The 20,142-nt window shown below is 34.7% G+C and overlaps 1 protein-coding gene across 1 annotated transcript in view; it reads left to right on the top strand.

Moving 5' to 3' along the window:
• The window catches only part of LOC108669155 (irregular chiasm C-roughest protein), a 55,110-nt gene extending 42,412 nt beyond the window's left edge, over nucleotides 1–12,698 (top strand). Inside the window, exons 3-12 of the mRNA XM_047882128.1 lie at nucleotides 128–369; nucleotides 2,328–2,588; nucleotides 3,620–3,824; nucleotides 5,103–5,230; nucleotides 6,361–6,453; nucleotides 7,025–7,190; nucleotides 7,992–8,150; nucleotides 9,099–9,209; nucleotides 9,850–10,154; nucleotides 12,111–12,698. Coding sequence (XP_047738084.1) covers nucleotides 128–369; nucleotides 2,328–2,588; nucleotides 3,620–3,824; nucleotides 5,103–5,230; nucleotides 6,361–6,453; nucleotides 7,025–7,190; nucleotides 7,992–8,150; nucleotides 9,099–9,209; nucleotides 9,850–10,154; nucleotides 12,111–12,638 — 2,198 coding nt within the window. The 3' untranslated portion in view covers nucleotides 12,639–12,698. The remainder of the gene's footprint in view (nucleotides 1–127; nucleotides 370–2,327; nucleotides 2,589–3,619; nucleotides 3,825–5,102; nucleotides 5,231–6,360; nucleotides 6,454–7,024; nucleotides 7,191–7,991; nucleotides 8,151–9,098; nucleotides 9,210–9,849; nucleotides 10,155–12,110) is intronic.
• The last annotated feature ends 7,444 nt before the right edge of the window (nucleotides 12,699–20,142 follow it).

Consider the following 20,142-nt stretch of genomic DNA (forward strand, 5'->3'; position numbering starts at 1 on the left):
AGCTGCTAATATAATTTCATAATTTTCATTACTCGGCTGAATGACACCTGCTGATCTACTTTCATTCTTCCACATTAATCAGATGAATGTCAGCTGCTGATCTAATTTCATTCTTCGCATTAATCAGGTGAATGGCACCTGAACATTCGCACACTGCTGCTCTCGGACGACGCAGAATATCAGTGTCAGGTCGGAGCTGCAGAGGGCGAGCCCTTGTTGCTCAGCAGCAAAGCCAGCGTCACGGTGCGCGTGCCGCCCAAGAACAACGATGACATGGTCTCCATAGACCGGCCCTCCCCCATCACCGCCACCGCCGGGGAGCCTATCAGGATCAGCTGCATGGCCAGGTTCTCGAAACCTGCATCCACGGTGAGTGCTCATAGAACTCAAGGTTCTCTAAATTAATGTTCCAGCTTTCAGAATCAGCTGCATGGCAAGGTTCTCGAAGCCTGCATCGACGGTGAGTGCTCACAGAACGCAAGGTTCTCTAAATTAAAGTTCCAGCTATCAGTATATTCTCGAAGCCTGCATCCACGGTGAGTGCTCTTACAACTCAAGGTTCTCTAAATTAATGTTCCAGCTTTCAGAATCAGCTGCATGGCCAGGTTCTCGAAAGGTGAGCGCTCATAGAACTCAAGGTCCTCAAAATTAAAGTTCCACCTAGAACTCGAAGTATCAATGTAGCGGTTATTGTGCTCATTTTAATGCTTAGGTATAGTTTATTTTTACTTTAGAGTTCAATGTTTTCTTCTCTAGCCGACAGTGTAAATTCTAGAGCACAATTAAGGACCTCGTAGACTGCATCCACAGCAAATGCTTATTGAACTCAGGGTTCTATAAGTTAAGGTTCTCGCTAGAAATTGAAGTTGTATAAATTAGTTTTATATTATATTAGAGAGCTATATTTTCTTCTCTGGCCGACAATGTGAATTTTAGAGTACAAGGTTCTCGAAACCTGCATCGACGGTGAGTGCTTATATAGAACTCCGAGTTCTCAAAATTAAATTTCTTGCTAGAACTTGAGGTATAAATGAAGTTTATTATATTGTACTAGGTTTTTTTTGTCTGATCGGCAATGTGCATTCCAGATTTCATGATTTTCTTGGCCTGCTACCTTGACGAGTTCTACCCCTCAATTGGGTCAATAGCCTTAAATAAAAATATATTATAATGCTTTATGAATTATAAACAAATCTCATATGTGAGTTCGGGAGCTCAAGTTTCTTTAAGGTTAGTCACGTAAAAGACGCGAAAGTTTCCATATTAAAACAAGTCAAGAGAAATTATCAAGTAGTTTAAATTTGGTCAGAATTAAATTTAGGGCCTAATAAATTGAACTTTAGCGAAAAAAGTCTATCATGCGATATTTGTTTCATCTATTGCATAATGAGCGGACACAAATTTCCGTATTTCGTCATACATAAAATATTAATAGTATTCTTATTCGTGTTTTGTCATTCGGTCGAAGAATTGCTTATCATGTTCGTACGTCACTTGTTGGCTTCACATTAGCATTGCTAAGCTTAATTTGTCCCGAATTCATGAAACCAATCAATTTTTCATGGAATAGCAATTCATGAATAGCAAAGTAATTAACTCCTTTCTCCCAGATCTATCGGCATCCATTTTCGTGAACGACAAAGCAATATTTTTATTCTTTCCCACATCTAAATGAGCAATTATAGTCGAGCTATTATTTTTCACATCATCTAGAGCATAAACATTAATTTTTATGAGTGGTATCGTAATAATAACCTTTTCCCCAGATCTAATAATCATTACCCCAGATCTAATAATCTTCACCCCAGATCTAATAATCTTCTCCCAGACCTAATAATCTTCACCCCAGATCTAATAATCTTTACCCCAGATCTAATAATCTTCACCCCAGACCTAATAACCTTACCCCATATCTAATAATCTTCACCCCAGATCTAATAATCTTCACCCCAGATCTAATAATCTTCACCCAAGATCTAATAATATTTACCCCAGATCTAATAATCTTTACCCCAGATCTAATAATTTTTACCCCAGATCTAATAATCTTTACCCAGACCTAATAATATTTACCCCAGACCTAATAATCTTTACCCCAGATCTAACAATATTTACCCAGATCTGATAGTCTTTACCCCAGATCTAATAATCTTTACCCCAGACCTATAAATCTTCACCTCAGATCTAATAACCTTCACCCAGACCTAATAATCTTTACCCCAGATCTAACAATATTTACCCAGATCTGATAGTCTTTACCCCAGATCTAATAATCTTTACCCCAGACCTAATAATCTTTACCCCAGACCAAATAACCTTTACCCCAGATCGAGTGGTACAAAGGCAGCGAAAAGATCAAGAAAGGCACGGAGACGACGACGCTTGAGATGCCCAACAGTTCGCTGGTGTCGGTGCGCAACACGCTCGACCTCACGCCCGACGAGACGTACAATAACGTCAACCTGACGTGCAACGTCGCACACGTCGCCATGGACGAGCCCATCGTCAGGAGCGTCCTTATGACCGTCAAATATCCTCCCAAGGTCAAGATTGCTGCTGACTCAGTCAAAATCACTGAAGGCGATGATGTAAGTGAAGTAATAGTATAATTTTAAATATTCAAATGACTTTTATTTGTTTGTAATACCCGATATTTTTAACTCGAGATAGTTGCTGACTCAGTCAAAATCACTGAAAGCGATGATGTAAGTGATGTAATAGCATAATTTTTCTAGATTTAAATGACTTCAATTTATTTGAATACCTTAGATTTGTTGCCTTATTTAAAATATTCTCAAATTCTCACAGGTAATTTATTATATTTATTTGTATGATAAATGTTCCCATTGCACGTGTTGTAACATGTATGGTGATGCACATCAATAAAATAAAGCTAGAAAATGATAAATAAATTAAAATTACAATGGGGGTTTTCCCCGTTCAAATTACGGGGTTTTCAAATCAATGGTGATTTGAAAACCCCGTAGGAATAATACAGTTGTAGTAATAGTTTTTCATTCATCTTCATTCGTTTGAAAATTGTATTTTTTGCATAGAATCTGCAACTAGTCTTGTACTCAAAAATGGTTGGGCCAAAATAGGTCAATTATAGGATTACAAATAACAATTCTACAACCAACATTAAAAAGATGTTCCTGAATTTAACTAAAAAGAAAATTACGAAAGTGTTCATGTTATCATCACATAAATATATCTTTCTCTTGTTAATATTTTACAATTCTTCCCCGAACATGCAATGAAAATGTCCGCCAATTTAGAAGTAAAGAAAGTAAAAGAAGTGCCTTGGTCGTACGAGAAATAAAATTAAATAATGCAATAATTTAATTAAGTAAATTAAGAAATGAAATTAAATTATTTTAAACTTATATTGAATCAATTTCAAAATTAAATTAAATAATTTTAAAACTTAAATTAAATTATTTTAAAACTTATATTAAATAATTTCCAACTTTAAATTTCTTAATTGCTAAAATTAGATTGAATTAAATAATTTAAAAAACTAAATGAATAATTTGAAAAATTAAATTGAATAATTCGAAAAACTAAATTCTTAGTTGTTAAATTAGAATAAAGTAAATAATTATATATCGTTGTGCAGGTTGTATTCACATGCACCGCAGAAGGCAACCCCAGCAAGCTAGTGTACCGGTGGGAGGTGGGGGGTGTGACTGTAGAGGGGGCGGACCACGGCCCGACGTTTACCATGAAGAACGTCACGAGAAGTCTACATAAGTCTACGGTCGCTTGCTTCGTCACCAACGACATCGGGACAACGTCTGCCAACCACAAACTGGCTGTTGAATGTGAGTGAAGAGTACTTAGAGTTTCCTTATTTAGTGAATGATGTAGTAAGTGATATTCAGGCTGTTGAATGTGAGTGAAGTGTGCTTAGAGTTTCCTTATTTAGTGAATGATGTAATAATTGATATTCAGGCTGTTGAATGTGAGTGAAGTGTGCTTAGAGTTCCCTCATTTAGTGAATGATGTAGTAAGTGATATTCAGGCTGTTGAATGTGAGTGAAGAGTATTTACTTGAAGTATTAGAGAAAAGGGTACAAAAGACCGCGGAAAATATTCGAGGAGTTAATGGACAGTTTTATCTATACTTACAACTCACAATGGAATTTTTCTTCAATGTACATATATGTGAGATAAGTGTTGATGATGAAAGTAAAAATACGAGAACTCCTTCTAATGAACTTGCATCTCATAAAGAATCAACTTTAACCTGATTAATTACCGACTTATATGTGATGAATAATTAACTGAAAAAAACATAACTGTACTGAATTAAGATATGCCCAATATTTTCTCGTTCCCTTAATTATTTTTTAATTAAATCTAATATAGATCTTCCATTAAATCAATTATAGCAAATATTTTTCTACTTATTTATTATATCAATTATTTTCTCGTTAAACCGATTAATTAAAAGAAACATTTTCACAATTCGCCTTCCATCAATAATACTCCTCTAAATCACATTATATATAATTATTGAATTTTCATACGGTTTATTGTTATATATTTCAAATTAGATGTTATAAGCAGATGTTTTTTAATGCGATTACATTCTAAACTTCAGCAATGTTGAGACAGGGCTGAGCTATCCATCCGCGAAATGTTAGCGGATGCGAACATTTCATTTTATAAGCGAAGTGTTCGCTTAAATTCATTTTCTCGTTCAATGAATGATGGATTTAGTATTGAAAAGCAGAATTTCATAATAAATATACTATCCATTTTTTTGTGCGCGTCTCTAATGAAATATGATCGATGAAAATGTGGTTCAATATGGACAAAACAAATTTTTATGGCTGTTTGCGATCCAAAACTGCGGCCGGCTGAGATCAGCTGTCCTCGCACCAGATTAAATTGCGAAGTTTAAAAATTTATAACAAGTTTTCAATTTACCACTCAAAATTTTGATAAAAATTTGTACTAATTTTAATTTACTAATTGAGAAACAGGGAATAAATGATTAATTAACATTTTTTCTGGAATTTTTGTAATGTCATTTCTAATTGGACTTTACAATTTATTGTCAAAACTTAGCATCTGCATTCAATTTCCGCCCTCAGATGCGCCAGCTTTCAAGTCGGAACCGCAAGACGCGGATGCGGAACTCGGAAAATCCGTGAACCTGACATGCGATGTCGACGGAAATCCAACCCCGGAGATCGTTTGGACGCATAAGGATTCTGACAAGGTCATAAATTGATATAAGTCTTATTTAATTGGAGAATATTACTTGTACAATTATTAAGAATATGTTTCAAAATTTATCGACAGGAAGTTTTCTAATATTTATTTGCTGTTATCCTAAATTAATGTTATAAATGTTCTGCATAACTTTCAGTGAAGCTTTACAATCGAATTTATCGCGGCCTTTTGTTCTATTTTAGGCTATAAGCAAATTTTCGCTATTACTTCTTGAGCAAACTTCACAGAAGTAAAATGCAAATTATAATTAACAACTAATTTAGTGACGCGGTTACGACCACAGAGGAAAATATAATTAAATTAGTCTTAACTGCGGGTAGCTAAGTTCTATTTATGGAATAGCGTTTTTGATAAGTAGCGCGTATATTGGACAATACTTGCGAATTATGTATGAACCTGAACATATCCCACCTTCCAAATATCACCGGAAGGCTGTAATAAATTCTGGATGCGAAGATTCATGAAAATATGTTTAGTGAATTGGGATAAATTTAATGTCCACTGCAAATTTTAAAACTTGACGGAAAGATGTCCAGGAGGTCAAATATCTGTGACCATCTGCCTTAATTTGCCACAGAAAATGTAATTAAATGAAGATCTTTTTCGCTGGAGCTCGTTAACTTGGAGTCATTAAAGATAAACTGGCGACAAAATTTGCCAATATTGCACCCATGGAGGTAGTTGCATTTAACTCCCTTCAAGATCGTAAATTAGGCAAAACTCTAAACTTAAGTCTGACGAAACTTAATAATTAAATTATTATCAACTTCGTATCATGTACGGTGATTGTGAATTCATGAATGGCAGAGTATTTATTCAAGGTAGTGAGACCATGGAAAGTCACTAATTCTTCCGAATTAACTAAAAAAGATTGTTCACTTGAAACTAAATAACGATGAAACTTTACCAATACATTTTCATTGTGTAAAAAATGTAAAATTATTTGAGCATGCCCACCGCATTGGAGGCAATTTTAATGTAATTAAAATTGATTAAATATAATGTAAGATGCTATACTATGCTATGCTATGCTATGCTATGCTTGCTATGAATGCTATGCAACAATAAACTTTTTGAAATGCCATAGTGAGTCACAAAAAAATACGACATTTGCAGGTCATCCACATCGGAGCTACCATGACAGTGACGGTCTCAGCAGCCACCGTCGGCACCTATAACTGCAGAGCCACGGTCACTGGCTTCACTGAGGTAATAAATTACCTACGACAAATTACCTAAACCATTCAAATTACCTTAGCCAATCAATTTACCTAAGCCATTCAATTTACCTAAGCCATTCACACTACCTAAGGTAAAAATAAAAAAATTATCCTCTTATTTTATTCATGTGTTACTTATACTTAAATTAACATCTAATAAACATCCACTGTACATTAATAGCTGAAGATCCTTCTAGCCATCAAATATCTGAGATTAATATTTTTGAATACCGCACTGGTGGTGTACAAATATCAATATATAATAAGAAAATTTAGAGTTGCTCACATCTGGCATGCACTGTCAGGACGCATGACCGGTACGCCTATGTCATTATATAATCTGTAATTTCATTACTAACCGTTCAGATCTGGCACGCGTCGAGCGCTGAACCTAATTTATAAAGTACTATTAATTATAATTAATAATATTATAGATCTGGCACGCACGGTGAGCCGAATTTAATTTATAAAATTAATATTAATTATCATTCAGATCTGGCATACGCGGTGCGCGGAACTTAATATATAAAAGTAATATTAATTTATTAACTATTGTTCAGATCTGGCACGCGCTGTCAGTGCGCATGCGCGGGGCGCCGATGGTGGAGCCTGACCAGCGTCACTACGGCGTCGCCGGCGGGACCGTGAGACTCAAGTGTCGCCTGCACGCCATCCCGCGTCCCACCTCCGTCACCTGGTCTCGTTATGGAGTAACCATATATCCTGGTCAGACATGGCTTCTGTATAATCCTAGTATTTTTACATACGTGATATTTGTATTTACACATGCCTTTTATATAATCCTATTATAATTACATACGCGACATTTGCATTTACTTATCAGTCATAGTTTATTTCTTATCACCTGGTCTCGGCATGGAGTAACCATTTATCCCGGTCAGACATGGCTTATATATAATCCTAGTATTTTTACATACGTGATATTTGTATATACTTATCAGTCATATTTTCCCACTTCATAGTGGATATTTGGAAATAATTTTGGCAACTTTTATCTGGGACAACAATAATAATAACTATTTATCCCGGTCAGACATGGCTTCTGTATAATCCTATTATATTTCCATACGCGACATTTGTATTTACTTATCAGTCATAGTTCATTTTTTATATACACATTTTATTTGTTTATATTTATATTTTATTCAAATTTTATCTTTTACTTCATAGTGGATATTTGAAACTAATTTTAGCAACTTTTATACGGGACAACTATTTATCCTGGTCAGTTAGGGCAACTTGTTAATCATATAACATTTAATATTCGCATATAAATTACAATAGTTTATTTTATTTAGTTTCTGTGATTTTCCAAGCAGCATTAACAGCATTTTTGTCTTGACACGCAGAAAAATACATGGGTCATATAATCAAAATAATGACACGCTTTCTGTACGTAGCACTGACACGAACTTTTTTATAGCCAAACTTGGACAGAATTACCCACACTGCGCAAAAATGAGTATCAATATTTGGACAAAATCTGACTGATTTCTCTGTGTGCAGATCAGCACAAGTACATCACCGAGGAGGAACCGACGGCGTCGGGGGTGGAAAACACGCTCACAATTTTCAGCGCCAGACAAGAAGACTTCGGCCCTTACAACTGTACTGCCAACAACACATTCGGCTCAGATACTGCGATTGTTCTGTTACTGCAACAACGTGAGTAACTGTTACCATTACTGTTAGTTGGTTACTGCAGCAACGTGAGTAACTGTTATCATTACTGTTAGTTTGTTACTGCAGCAACGTGAGTAACTGTTACCATTGCTATCAATTTGGTAGTTGTATTAAAACCGAGCTCCCGTTACACCCGAGCTAAAGTAAGCGAAGATAATTTTTTATGTCAAGTAAAGTTGTTGTAACTGCTCATTTTTACCCAATTTTCCGTAACTCAGAACCGTGAAATATTTTTGTATTGCCTTAAATTCGGAATGCAGCGAAGCTCAAAAATGGCGCTCAAACTTTAACTAAGAAATACATGCCGTTAAGTATTGTGTTAACGAATTTAAATGGGATCACTCATAAATCCGATTATTGATGTATCTCCTAATGCATTTTGCTGTCTCTTTGGGCATTAAATTTCTGATCAATAATTAGCTCCAATTCGCGGTGTGGTAAATTCGACTTTTTTCTCGTGTATTTATTTATCACACTGTGAATTCTTTTTTCTTACTTGTGTTTCATCACTTCAATGATTCTCATTTATGATGCATAATTTTTCGTCTGAAAAAAGTTGAATTCTTAAAAAACCTTTACACCTGAACGCCGCGCACTTTAATTAAAGTAAATAAAGTTAACTGTTATTAGTAAAAGAGTTTTATGTAAATCTAAAAAAATTCGTTTGTACCAATCTTCTATTTCAGTATATTCATATCGATGTAATTATAGAATATATTAATTATATAGAATTTGAAATATAATATTCAATATATAATATATAAATAATTCAATAACAGAGAGTAAAAGAATTTTATGTAAATCTAAAAGAATTCATTCGTACCCATGTTTTATAACAGTATATATATAGATTTAAATATAGATTATAATAAATGTATAGAATTTGAAATATAATATTCAATATATAATATAAAAATAATTTGATAACAGAGACCCTGCCTCTGATCACAACCCTGGTCGCCATCTTGGGCGGCATCCTGTTCCTAATCGTCGTGGTTGCCGCTATCGTCCTCTTCAGGCGGAAGGGTCTCGAGTATAAAGGTCTGCTGAACGCTCTCGATGTTTTGTCTACGTTGTTTGTTACATGTGTAGGCTGGCAGAATTTCTTCTCTTAAGCAAGTTTTGTTAAAGACCAGAGACCAGTTTTGTTGTTTATTACATGCAGGCTCAATCTTTGCTTAAAAAATCAAATCGTTGCCGCTTTCGTCCTCTTCAGGCGGAAGGGTCTCGAATATAAAGGTATTGCTGAACGTTCTTAATGTTTTGTCTGCGTTGTTTGTTACATGCAGGCTCAAGCGTTACATAAAAATAAAATCGTTAAATAAATCAAATCAAATAGTCGTTAATTTTTTATATAGTTAGGAAACTTCTAGTTTACGTTGTTTTAACTTAATAAATGAGAGGTAAATAAATATTTCAACGTTACTTATAGAGATCGTTGTGGTGATGAGTTGAAGTATACGTTATATTTATTTTAAAAATATTCAAATTACTTTTTATTATTAGAATAAGCAATTAGCCATTTTCGAATGTTTGTCATTAATATGGATGTGTGCTTCAATATTATTGCATTATTGATTTAATTTAGAATAATTTTTTTACCTGCAACCTCACAATTACCCTATAATCCTAAGTAAAATAAGAAATATACCCTAAATAATCAAATTAAAAAACATTTCAGACCCAGCTATGGAGAAACACGGCATGCACGACCACGAAAATTCATCCTCGCACGATTCCGTGATCAAAATGAACACGCACACGGGGACGTATTCTGACACGTACACAGGCACAGCTTCAGGCACGTACACAGGCACGGCTTCAGGCACGTACACGGCTTCAGACTTGACGCCTTCAGAAGCCGACGATGACGACCGCGAGCACGACGAGAACGACGAGGAATTCAGCAACGAAGACTGGGAGACGAGAAACCTTGCCGACCCAACGCGCGCCGACGCCCGGCCTTACCAGTTCCCTGCTAGCATGGTGAGAGACATGAATAATGAACCATACGTTTTTGTGAGTGATGGTATGGTGAGAGACATGAATAATTACCCATACGTTTATGTGAGTGATGGTATGGTGAGACGTGAGAGACATGAATAATAATTATTACCCATACGTTTTTGTAAGTGATAGTATGGTGAGCGAGACACGAATAATTACCCATACATTTATGTGAGTGATGGTATGGTGAGAGACATGAATAATGACCCAAACGTTTTATGTAAGTGATAGTGTGGTAAGCGAGACAATTACCCATACATTTATGTTAGTTATAGTATGGTGAGACCCAAGAATAATGACCCATACATTTATGTGAGTGATAGTGTGGTGAGAGAGACATTAATAGTGACCCATACGTTTTTGTGAGTGACGGTATGGTGAGAGACATGAATAATGACCCATGCATTTACGTGAGTGATGGTGTGGTGAGTTTGGTGTCTATTACACTCAGAAAAATTAGCACTCTTCGTTCCAATATCGATGCGCTTCTCTCCCTTGTGTGCATCATATTGGCCCAGTTTGACCGACCGTGCAAATGGGCTTCTGTAGAACGTCCTCTCTCTGCCCGTTCTGTAGTTAATAAGTTGTGTCTTTTTTGAACAATAGAGCCATCCATTTTTCTGAGTGTGTGATGAGTGAGTCTAATGATAGTATGGTGAGTAAGACTGATAGTTTAGTGAGTGGGGCTTCTAGAATGGTGAGTGTAACCCTACTAGCATAGTGAATTGGGCCGCTAATATAGTGAGAGCGATTCTGCTTGTATGGTGAGAGGCCCAGGCTAGTATGGTTTTCGGTAGTAGGTATCATTGAAAGGAAAATTTATGCCTTAGACTAACTTTTTTTGTAATTCCTCTTTCCAAGTTAAAGGGTGCATAGCCAAGCTGTTGATATTGTCGCCAATGAAAATCAATCTTAGCCAAGTAGAAGATATCGAAGTCAAGTAGCTGAAGTAGGAGCAATCCTGAGTAACATCTTTTGACAATTAGATGCAAACTTTGTTAATTAGATACTATATTAGCTTTCAACAAAGAAAATGAATACTATTCAGTAATATAAGATTTAAACACTTGCAAGGAACCTTTCTCAAAAACAAGAACAATTTTCATAAGGTACGTGTAATCCTAGGCTAGTGCCAAGTAGAAGCAATTCTCGCTACATAGAGTCAATCTTCGTCAATTAGAGCGATTCCGAGCCAAGCAGAAGCAATCTTCGTCAAGTACAAGCAATCCCAGCCAAAGCAATCTCAATCCGCTGGGGCAAGTCATTGCCGAGGCATGGAGTGCTCACCGGCGCTGTATAAACGGATGATCCCATACGCTCAACTTCGGCTCAAGTGATGCGGCTTGCAAGAGATTCCACTTACAGAAATGATGTAGTTTTCCCTTAACTTGTGTGCGTTTTCTTCAAAGATGAAAGAAAACGAAACGTGGAGGCAGCATGATATCACAGACTGATTTGTTTTCACTTTATTCTGATTTGAGAAGGTTTAAAATTCTATATGTTTAATAGTGCAAACGTTTTGTAGACCAGCTTTATCATTGATTCAAAGGTTAAATATTTTATGATAAATAGATGAAATAAATTCTCCGATTTGAACAATTATATAACCAAAATATTCACCTTGCTAGGTTTTGATGCTTTATTTAACAATTACACAGTTTTATCATAATTGATGTTATATCACTAAATTTTAATGCCTAAGACTCACTGAGGAATACATCATGATAAAATATTTGGATAAATAGTAAAGTGTACCTAAGAACCAATTTACTTACAAGAACCAGGCAATAGCAATGCTGTTCTTATTTGCATTACGTTACTGCAAAATTAAAATAAGAACACATTTTGACTATCTTCATCATATATTTTATTTCATGCTATCTTAAAATGTCTTTGTTAATAATTATAATTAAATCCCGATTGTTTTTCTCACAGGACCTGCAGCTGAACACTAGTGGTTCCTACTTACCATTCGACTATCGCGGTGACTACAGTCCACCACCACCGCCACCACCACCACTACCAGCAAACTACCATCGCAATACCGTCTATACCAGCGTTCCTATGAACAACTTCGCAGTTAACAGTCCTGGTAGAAACGTCCCGCACGGAAAGTTCGTTCAAATGCCGTCTGCCAGAGGGAGTTACGGATCGAGCGGAACGCTGTTGACTCCCCAAAGCAATCAGGTTTTTGTCCCGAACTTGGGGCCGCCCAATACAGATTTTGGCGCAAATGTTTCCATGACTAACATGAACTTTGGAGGAGGAATACGGGCCAGAGCTTTGTCCCCCACTAATTCTCAGAATATAAGGAATAATTTGAATATACCTATGAACAATGTGGATAAAAACTTGATCTATAGTCAGCTGGGCAGAACGAGGAATGTTCTACGACCCAATAGCCAATACATCACTGTACCTCAGAACGATCTAGGGAGAGGAGGCATCGGCACTCATATTTAGCTTACGGATATAAGTCTCAACATTTGATGTAAAATCATACGAATTTTACTAGTAAAACAATACGCCTTTTACTAGTAAAATGATACGTCTTTTACTAGTAAAATCATAAGTCCTATATTAGTAAAACCATACGCCTTTTATTAGTAAAATCATACGCCCTTTCATCTATTTGCTCTATTTTGCTACTGTGTCCAGAAGAGGAACTTCACAATTTATTCGCCCGTCAATAGTCCTATGTTGGAAAATTTTGAAGATTTTACATTTCAATCTTATAATTTTGAAGACAACTAATATATGGAATTATCTACACATTTTACAACTGTTAATTTGTACAAAATATCTTTGTTGCGTTGCATTAAAGTTCAGAATAAGCTTTTATCTCACAAGAAGATTCATTTGCGTCTTTGGATTACTTAAAACGGATTTCACCCACGCATGATTTTCTGATAAATAATAATTATATCTTCGAATTTAGTTCCAATTGCAAAATAATCGGCAGTGAACCGTGTAATAATATTTTATTGTTCTCGTGTGCTTCTTCATGAAAAAACTTATAGTGGTAATACAATAAACTTTAACTAATACGGAGCACGAATGTATAATTTTTGCTTTACACTTTGTTAACTCGTTGTAAATATTGTGCTTCACAATCGCCTTGCTGGCCTGGAATGAATTTGTGTGTTTGTGTACATTTTGTGTGGCTGTTATTTTAATTTTTTTAATCATATACAAATGCCGTTATTATGGAGAGATAAATTTGTATTACTTGCGGATAAATGGCGAAGCAATTATGAGCCAATCATTCAATAATGAAAGAATTTCCTAAAAATATACCATATGTAATTAAAACCTAATTAGGTATACTTAAAAGACATTAAGTATAATTAATGTCTTTTAAGTATAAGTATTAAGTAATTAAGTATTTAATTATACTGAAATTACTCAATGATCTTATTGCATAATTTCTGAAAATGTTTCGCTATTTATTGACAATTTCATGCCATTAGATTTGCGATAAGAATTTTTGTTAATTTATTGTTTAGATGCTAATAATCATAATAATAACAATTATCCCTGCTCACATCAGCGTTGACATCGTCCAACCGTGGTAATAATGAACTAGAATCTTTGTATACTTTCAGAGCTTCTACTAACTTTCATGTTTACAATAAAAGTGTTACTTGTAAATTGTATAAAATATGGTTAAATTATGTGTGCTCCAATAATGTATATTGCTTTGTGTGTTTCAGTTAATATGATGCACGAAAAATTGAGGAAGTAAGTAACTAATTGAAACAGTTTTCTTTTTGAGTGTTATTGTGCATGCTAATCACTAACAATAGGTCAGAAATAATGAGGGAGATGCGTTTTAGTTTCTATAAATTTAATAACCTTTGGCTTTTAATGTAAGGCAATAAAATTGCCTACAGAAATGCACATGAAATTGCATTATTTCTAAATTTTCTTGTTTATCTTTACTTATATCTGGTTGGTTTGCCCCGAAAAAGTCTTTTGTAAATTTTGAAATTCAACAAAAATTTGCTCACTCATTTTAATTTTCTAATAAAGGTTAGTTGCGTGCGTTTGCGTTAATAAAAGTTTTATTTTCATACTTACCACGTACTGGTGTTTCCTATTGAACTATTCCACTATTCTGTAGCAGACATTATTCCAGCTCAATGCCTAATTTAGGATACCGCTCCATTAGGTATTAATGGTATTAATTCCTACAATTGAGGTTAGGTTACTCTGCTCCATTATGTATTAATGGTATTAATTCCTACAATTGAGGTTAGGTTACTCTGCTCCATTAGGTATAAATGGTATTAATTCCTACAATTGTGGTTAGGTTACTTTGCTCCATTAGGTATTAATGGTATTAATTCCTACAATTGAGGTTAGGGTACTTTGCTCCATTAGGTATTAATGGTATTAACTCCAACGATTGTGATGACATTACTCAATTTTACTTCATTTTGCCTTGAAGGTTCTTCTCTTCTACCTACCAATTTGGTGTACTTGTGTGCAATTTTGGGTAGAATTACTAATAATCTATGGTATTATTGGATGAATTTTTTTAGCTTCCCCGTCGATACGTTTTTTTTCAAAGCTTGTGTTTACGGTGTTTGTTTTTCATGCTTCTTGCTCGTAAACTCAATTAATCCTGAGATTAAAGAGCACACAGACTGAAATTTTTCCAGTGTTTTTGGATATACATGGAAATATTTAAAATATTTTGGCCACCACCACCATTGTTTAAATGTCGTGTTTCGGGAATTGATTTCGCAATGAAATGGCTGGAGTTTTCACTTTTTCTTAATATATAATATTCTTCCAATACGTCAATCAGAACAGAAAAAAATCGAGGACATTGTGTGGGGACAGCGTGACTTGCATTGAATCTGTTTTACTATAGGTCAACTGACTGTTTTTATTTAAGTTAGAAATATTTAAAATTCACTGGTAGTTGAATGGCTGCCGGCTGTTAATTATGAAGGATTGAATAACTTTAAAAATACTTTTTTTTAATATTAGAGAATAACTGAAAAATTCTTGAAAATTTTCTTCAGTTGCTCTAAATTGGCGAGCAAACTTGACCAAAGTTTGTCGAGCAAATGAAAATGACGAATTGCAAAGTTCATTATGAAGAGTAGCATACAGTTGTTCATATAAGAATATTTGTCAATATTAAATTCTGCACAGAAACTTTCATTTGAATAGAGGAGGCAACTTTGTCAGCCTGGAGGAATGCTGCAGGCATTTTCCGTTATGCAGGCATGGTCCCCTCACAACTGCTGGCTTTGATCCCAAACTTCATCCCGCCAGCGCAGGCAAAGGAGTTTGTAAGGCATGGTAGTGAGGGAACACATTCCCTCATGGCAGTGAGGGAACACATTCCCTCATGGCAGTGAGGGAACACATTCCCTCATGGCTATGAGGGAACGCATTCCCTCATTTTAGCGTCAATTATCGTCCCTAATATCCGTCCCTAAGCAGCGGCTTTAATTGCCTTGTCTCAATTAGATTTTTCCCCACGTCGCAATTACCCGATGATAACCATCGTACTCTTCAGCCCGTTATGATCGTGATGATAATCATTTTCTTCTTTATGATATGAATTGAATTGCACATGCGAGTGAATCAAGTGCAGCATGACTTATTCGGTATGTGTTTTTTTAATGTTGATAAACCCAGAATTATCCCAGTTAAAGGTAGATTTATTAGTATTTTATGCAGATGACACCAGCTATAAACGCTATTATGATTTGATTTACATTATTTCCATTAAATGTCCGGAATCTTTTAATAAAACCTGTTGTATTACTTCTCGCGATGAGGGCCTAAGTTTATGGCCCTTCAATATAACAATTAGAGCAAATTATTAAATTGAAATAAATTATATTGGGCAATTAGAACAAAGAAATCAGGGTTCAAATAATTTTAAAGCTCATGATTATCGATTACATTTTTGCCCGTGTTTTTTCATCTACTTACACGTTACTGTTGGCAGATATTTTTAAGGTAAAGCGTCAGTGTTTTTTATGTCGATTTCATTAATTGCGATTTTTTGTGCTGATTTTCGCATTCAAACGGTAAAATTTATCAACTCTTTTTCGAATTATCCTGTTAGATTTTGGAGTTTTAACATGCAGAACTTGGTATGAACTTCATCCGTCCGCTGTTGTCTGACTTTAGGAATGAATCAGGATTGCACTGTGCGTAGAATATTTCACTCTAAAGTGAATCCATTTGTGTCAATTTCCTAGGTGTCCATAAACTTGATTAGAAAAGATTAGCGATCCCTTCAATTTCTGTGTGGACCATTGCGGTTTTCAAGCAAATATTTTGTTTGCATTGCATGATTACATTGTAGGCTTTCAAAAAAAATTTGTTTTGTAATCTCCCACCGTCACCGTGTTCATTCTCATGGCCTGTGTAAATCGAGACCTAATTCGCTTCAGTTAAACATATAGTCGAATCCCAAATTCTGCACATCAAAACTAATTTAATTAAACTTCAATTAGTATATCGTAAAATAAATAACCCTTCAGTTGCACGAGACGTAATATTGAAGTTTAGATCATTAAATATTTTGTCTCGTAATATTAATTTTAAGACCCTTTTAAATAGTGAACTGCATTTATTGTAATTCAAATCCACTTCCCTTCACTCATTAAACGCAGTAATCCCACAAAGCTCAGCCATAGATCTTCCAAATCTAAATCAATTATCATCGAAGCTCTGAGATTGCATGCACATTATTTGAATTAAATCATACGGCAATGATTGCTTAATCTTATCACTTTGAACGTTTGATCCAATCACTCTACTTTTTTTTAATCCAATCAACCTGATTGAGTTAGTTTATGGACAAAGATTTTATTGATGGACAAACTTTACATTAGTTATGCTCTATCAGCCATTTTATTACATTACAATAAGTAAAATAAAGCTCAATTTTTGCCAGTAATATTTTGCTCAAAACCTCAAAACCCTAAGTATTTTCTGGAATTATTTTTGCTCACTAACTGCTCACAAATCCTTTAATATAATTTAATCAGGCTAATTTAACAGGTTGCTCTGCATCATTTCTATTATAGTCCCCAACTTCTAAATCACAAGCACTTTTAGGGGTGCTTGTATTTTTGCTGTTATTTACAGCGCTTCATTGCAATTAAAATATTTAATTGCCACTGATATGTCTTAGTCTAAATAGGAATTTGTAAATTTTTACACCCTGTGCTAAGTTTAATGTTTTATGTAAATTCAAGTAGATTACCATGGAATTGCTATTTCATTGCTTTGTGTATTTCGCGTGGAAACTAAATGAGAGATCAAGAAAGAATAAAAAGAAGAGAAAATAAAAAATAAAAATATTTAATTGAGCTAGAAACCAAATCGGTTTCACAATGTAAAAACACGCGCAATGAAAATAATGAGGCTTCGAATTTTTTCCCGCGCGAGACTTTACAGAAAATGAATGTAATGAAACTGTAAAAAGTTGATTATGAACCATATAAAAATGGTCTAATCAAGGAATATTTTCGAGGCCTTGTTGGAAAAGAGAATAAAAAGACGAAGGCGTTCCTTGATATATGGTTTGTAAATACAGGATATGCTCAGCTATATCGACTGCTCCGGGGGTTGATTTAAAGTTCCTATTAAAAGTTTAGAAGAACTGTTATATTTTCTTAAGGATTTAACTAGCAGTGTGTTGTTTGGTTAATAGTTTTAAGCCCTCCGTTGTCATTTTGAGTCATAATTTTAATAATTAATGCACGTTGTACATTATTATTTCCGAGTAACTGTTATAGTTTTTTAACATTCACATTATCGCTAATTGATTTCTATTTCGCATAAATTGAAAAATGTTCCCCGTGAATCAACTTGAAGGAAATTGTTTAAATTGTTACTTCGATTTAGCTTCATAATGCGTACTCAAAATGTAAATTTGTGAATGTTGTCAAAATAGAATGATTTTACTTCTTATTTTCTTCCATGCTTTAAATCCTGTAAGAAACTGGAATAAAATGGCTTTCAATTCCAAATTTATATGAAGAATAGGCACGAAATTACAAATTTGCTCAAATTTGAATTTAATATATATTATCTTGAAATCAAATGACCCATCATAACAACATAGGCATTTTCTTCAAGTAGATATGAAAAATTGCGAACCTTTGTTGCCGTGAGTTTTTTTTCTTCTTTAGCGCGAAAATTTTACGGTGGTGCAGAAAATGTTTTATTGTAAACTTTTGTATCCATTGCTCTTCTGGGTATATTCGAACGCTTTCATTTTACTGGACTGTCTCGATATTGTGTGTTATAAACCTTATATGGTTCAGTAAAGCAATATTGCCTTCATCTGATTTTCATTCCGTCTATATCCTCATTATTGAATAGTGTGTGTTTTGCACCGAAAAAGCGTAAGTGTCCCTTAGAAATACTCACTAAGCCAAGAGGATATTGAAGCGATTGACTCGAATTGGGTTTTGGGAAAAAAATAGTAGCATGTACCAATTGTACTTATGTGCGCATGGAATAAAAAATACAAATTAAATTAAATAAAATTCATATTAAATATTAATACATATTAAATTAAATAAAATTTACATTAAATATTTACATTACATTAAATTAAAATTTACGATTTCGCCAGCTAGCGTCACCAAAAGATATGGCTTTATCGCACAATACCCGAGCACCTGAGCGCAATTGGAAATTCCAGGAATAATAAATCAGGCCTGCGCTACCAAAATCTACGGATTATGCACAGAATATTTAAGTTACTCTCGCAAATGAACGTATGCAATAGTTATGAACTTATTAATACTAAATAATTTCGTCCAATAATTATATCACTATTGTCTTTTTCAGTTCGACTTGTAAAGTATCAGGCGCTGTAAACGCTTTCAAATGATAGTTTTCTTTTTGTTGTATTCCGTTTGACCTGAACTTATAACGCTCCGAATTTATTCTATTATATTAATCTACAACTGGAGTCAAAATGAATTCACATTTATACAGTGATAAAGAAATAAGTTCATACAAATCAGATTATTCCACTGGGAGGAGAGATAAATACAAAAGTTCTATTAAGATCAGTTATCTTACATTGTATTATCAGAGGGAAAATATCCGAAAACAACAATGAAGAGCAAAAATGAAGCGCAGTAGACAAGAAAACTTCGCACGCTCGTTGATTATAATTTGCATTGTCGGATAAAGCTTCTCTCATTGAATATTTTCCCGAAAAAAATTAATTCGTCTGTTAATTTTTGTCTCCGTTTTTAGCGCATTTTCTCATTTATGTAAAAAAGACACTTTTGTGCTCGTCATGTCCGTCTGTCCGTCCGTGACTTCACGCTTTGTGCTCTCTGTCACTTTATGTTACGAGAAATAGTCACTCTCTGTCACTCACTGCAGTGAGTACTAATCAATTTTTTTTAGTAATAGCAAGTCAATAACTAACCACAGTCCATGATACTTAATCACAGTCCCGGAGACTTGGCCAAAACTCAGTAGACTTCATCGCTGTTCAGGAAACTTCATTATAGTCCGGTACACTTCATTACATTCGTAAATTCAAATTTACATTACATTGACTTTATCTTTTCTTTTATCATTGACTTTATCTTTCAGGAATCTCCAATAATTTTGTGGTGCTTCCACTGTACGGAATTTTAATCAATGAAAGTTCAATAGAAATCACAGAAATTATTCTCAATTTAAGAAGTGTTTTGTAGGGAAATTTCCTATGCGTGAGGCGAGCCTCTATTAGAACCCTCAGTTATCAAAATATATTTTTTTTTAAAGGCCTCCCACACTCACCATTCCAACAAAAAAAAAGGAATTGATTTTATTAATTAAAAACAGGGAATGGTTTCATGTCAATGATCAGGGCCCCGACCTTAACGCCTCTGATGGTGGCCTACACCGACTCCGAGGGTCACTGAGCTGTGACGCGAGCGAGGAGCTGGCCCACGTCGAACTTTTCTCTGAC

Source organism: Hyalella azteca, unplaced genomic scaffold (genome assembly GCF_000764305.2).
Source record: "Hyalella azteca isolate HAZT.00-mixed unplaced genomic scaffold, Hazt_2.0.2 contig9713, whole genome shotgun sequence".
NCBI lineage: Eukaryota > Metazoa > Arthropoda > Malacostraca > Amphipoda > Hyalellidae > Hyalella > Hyalella azteca.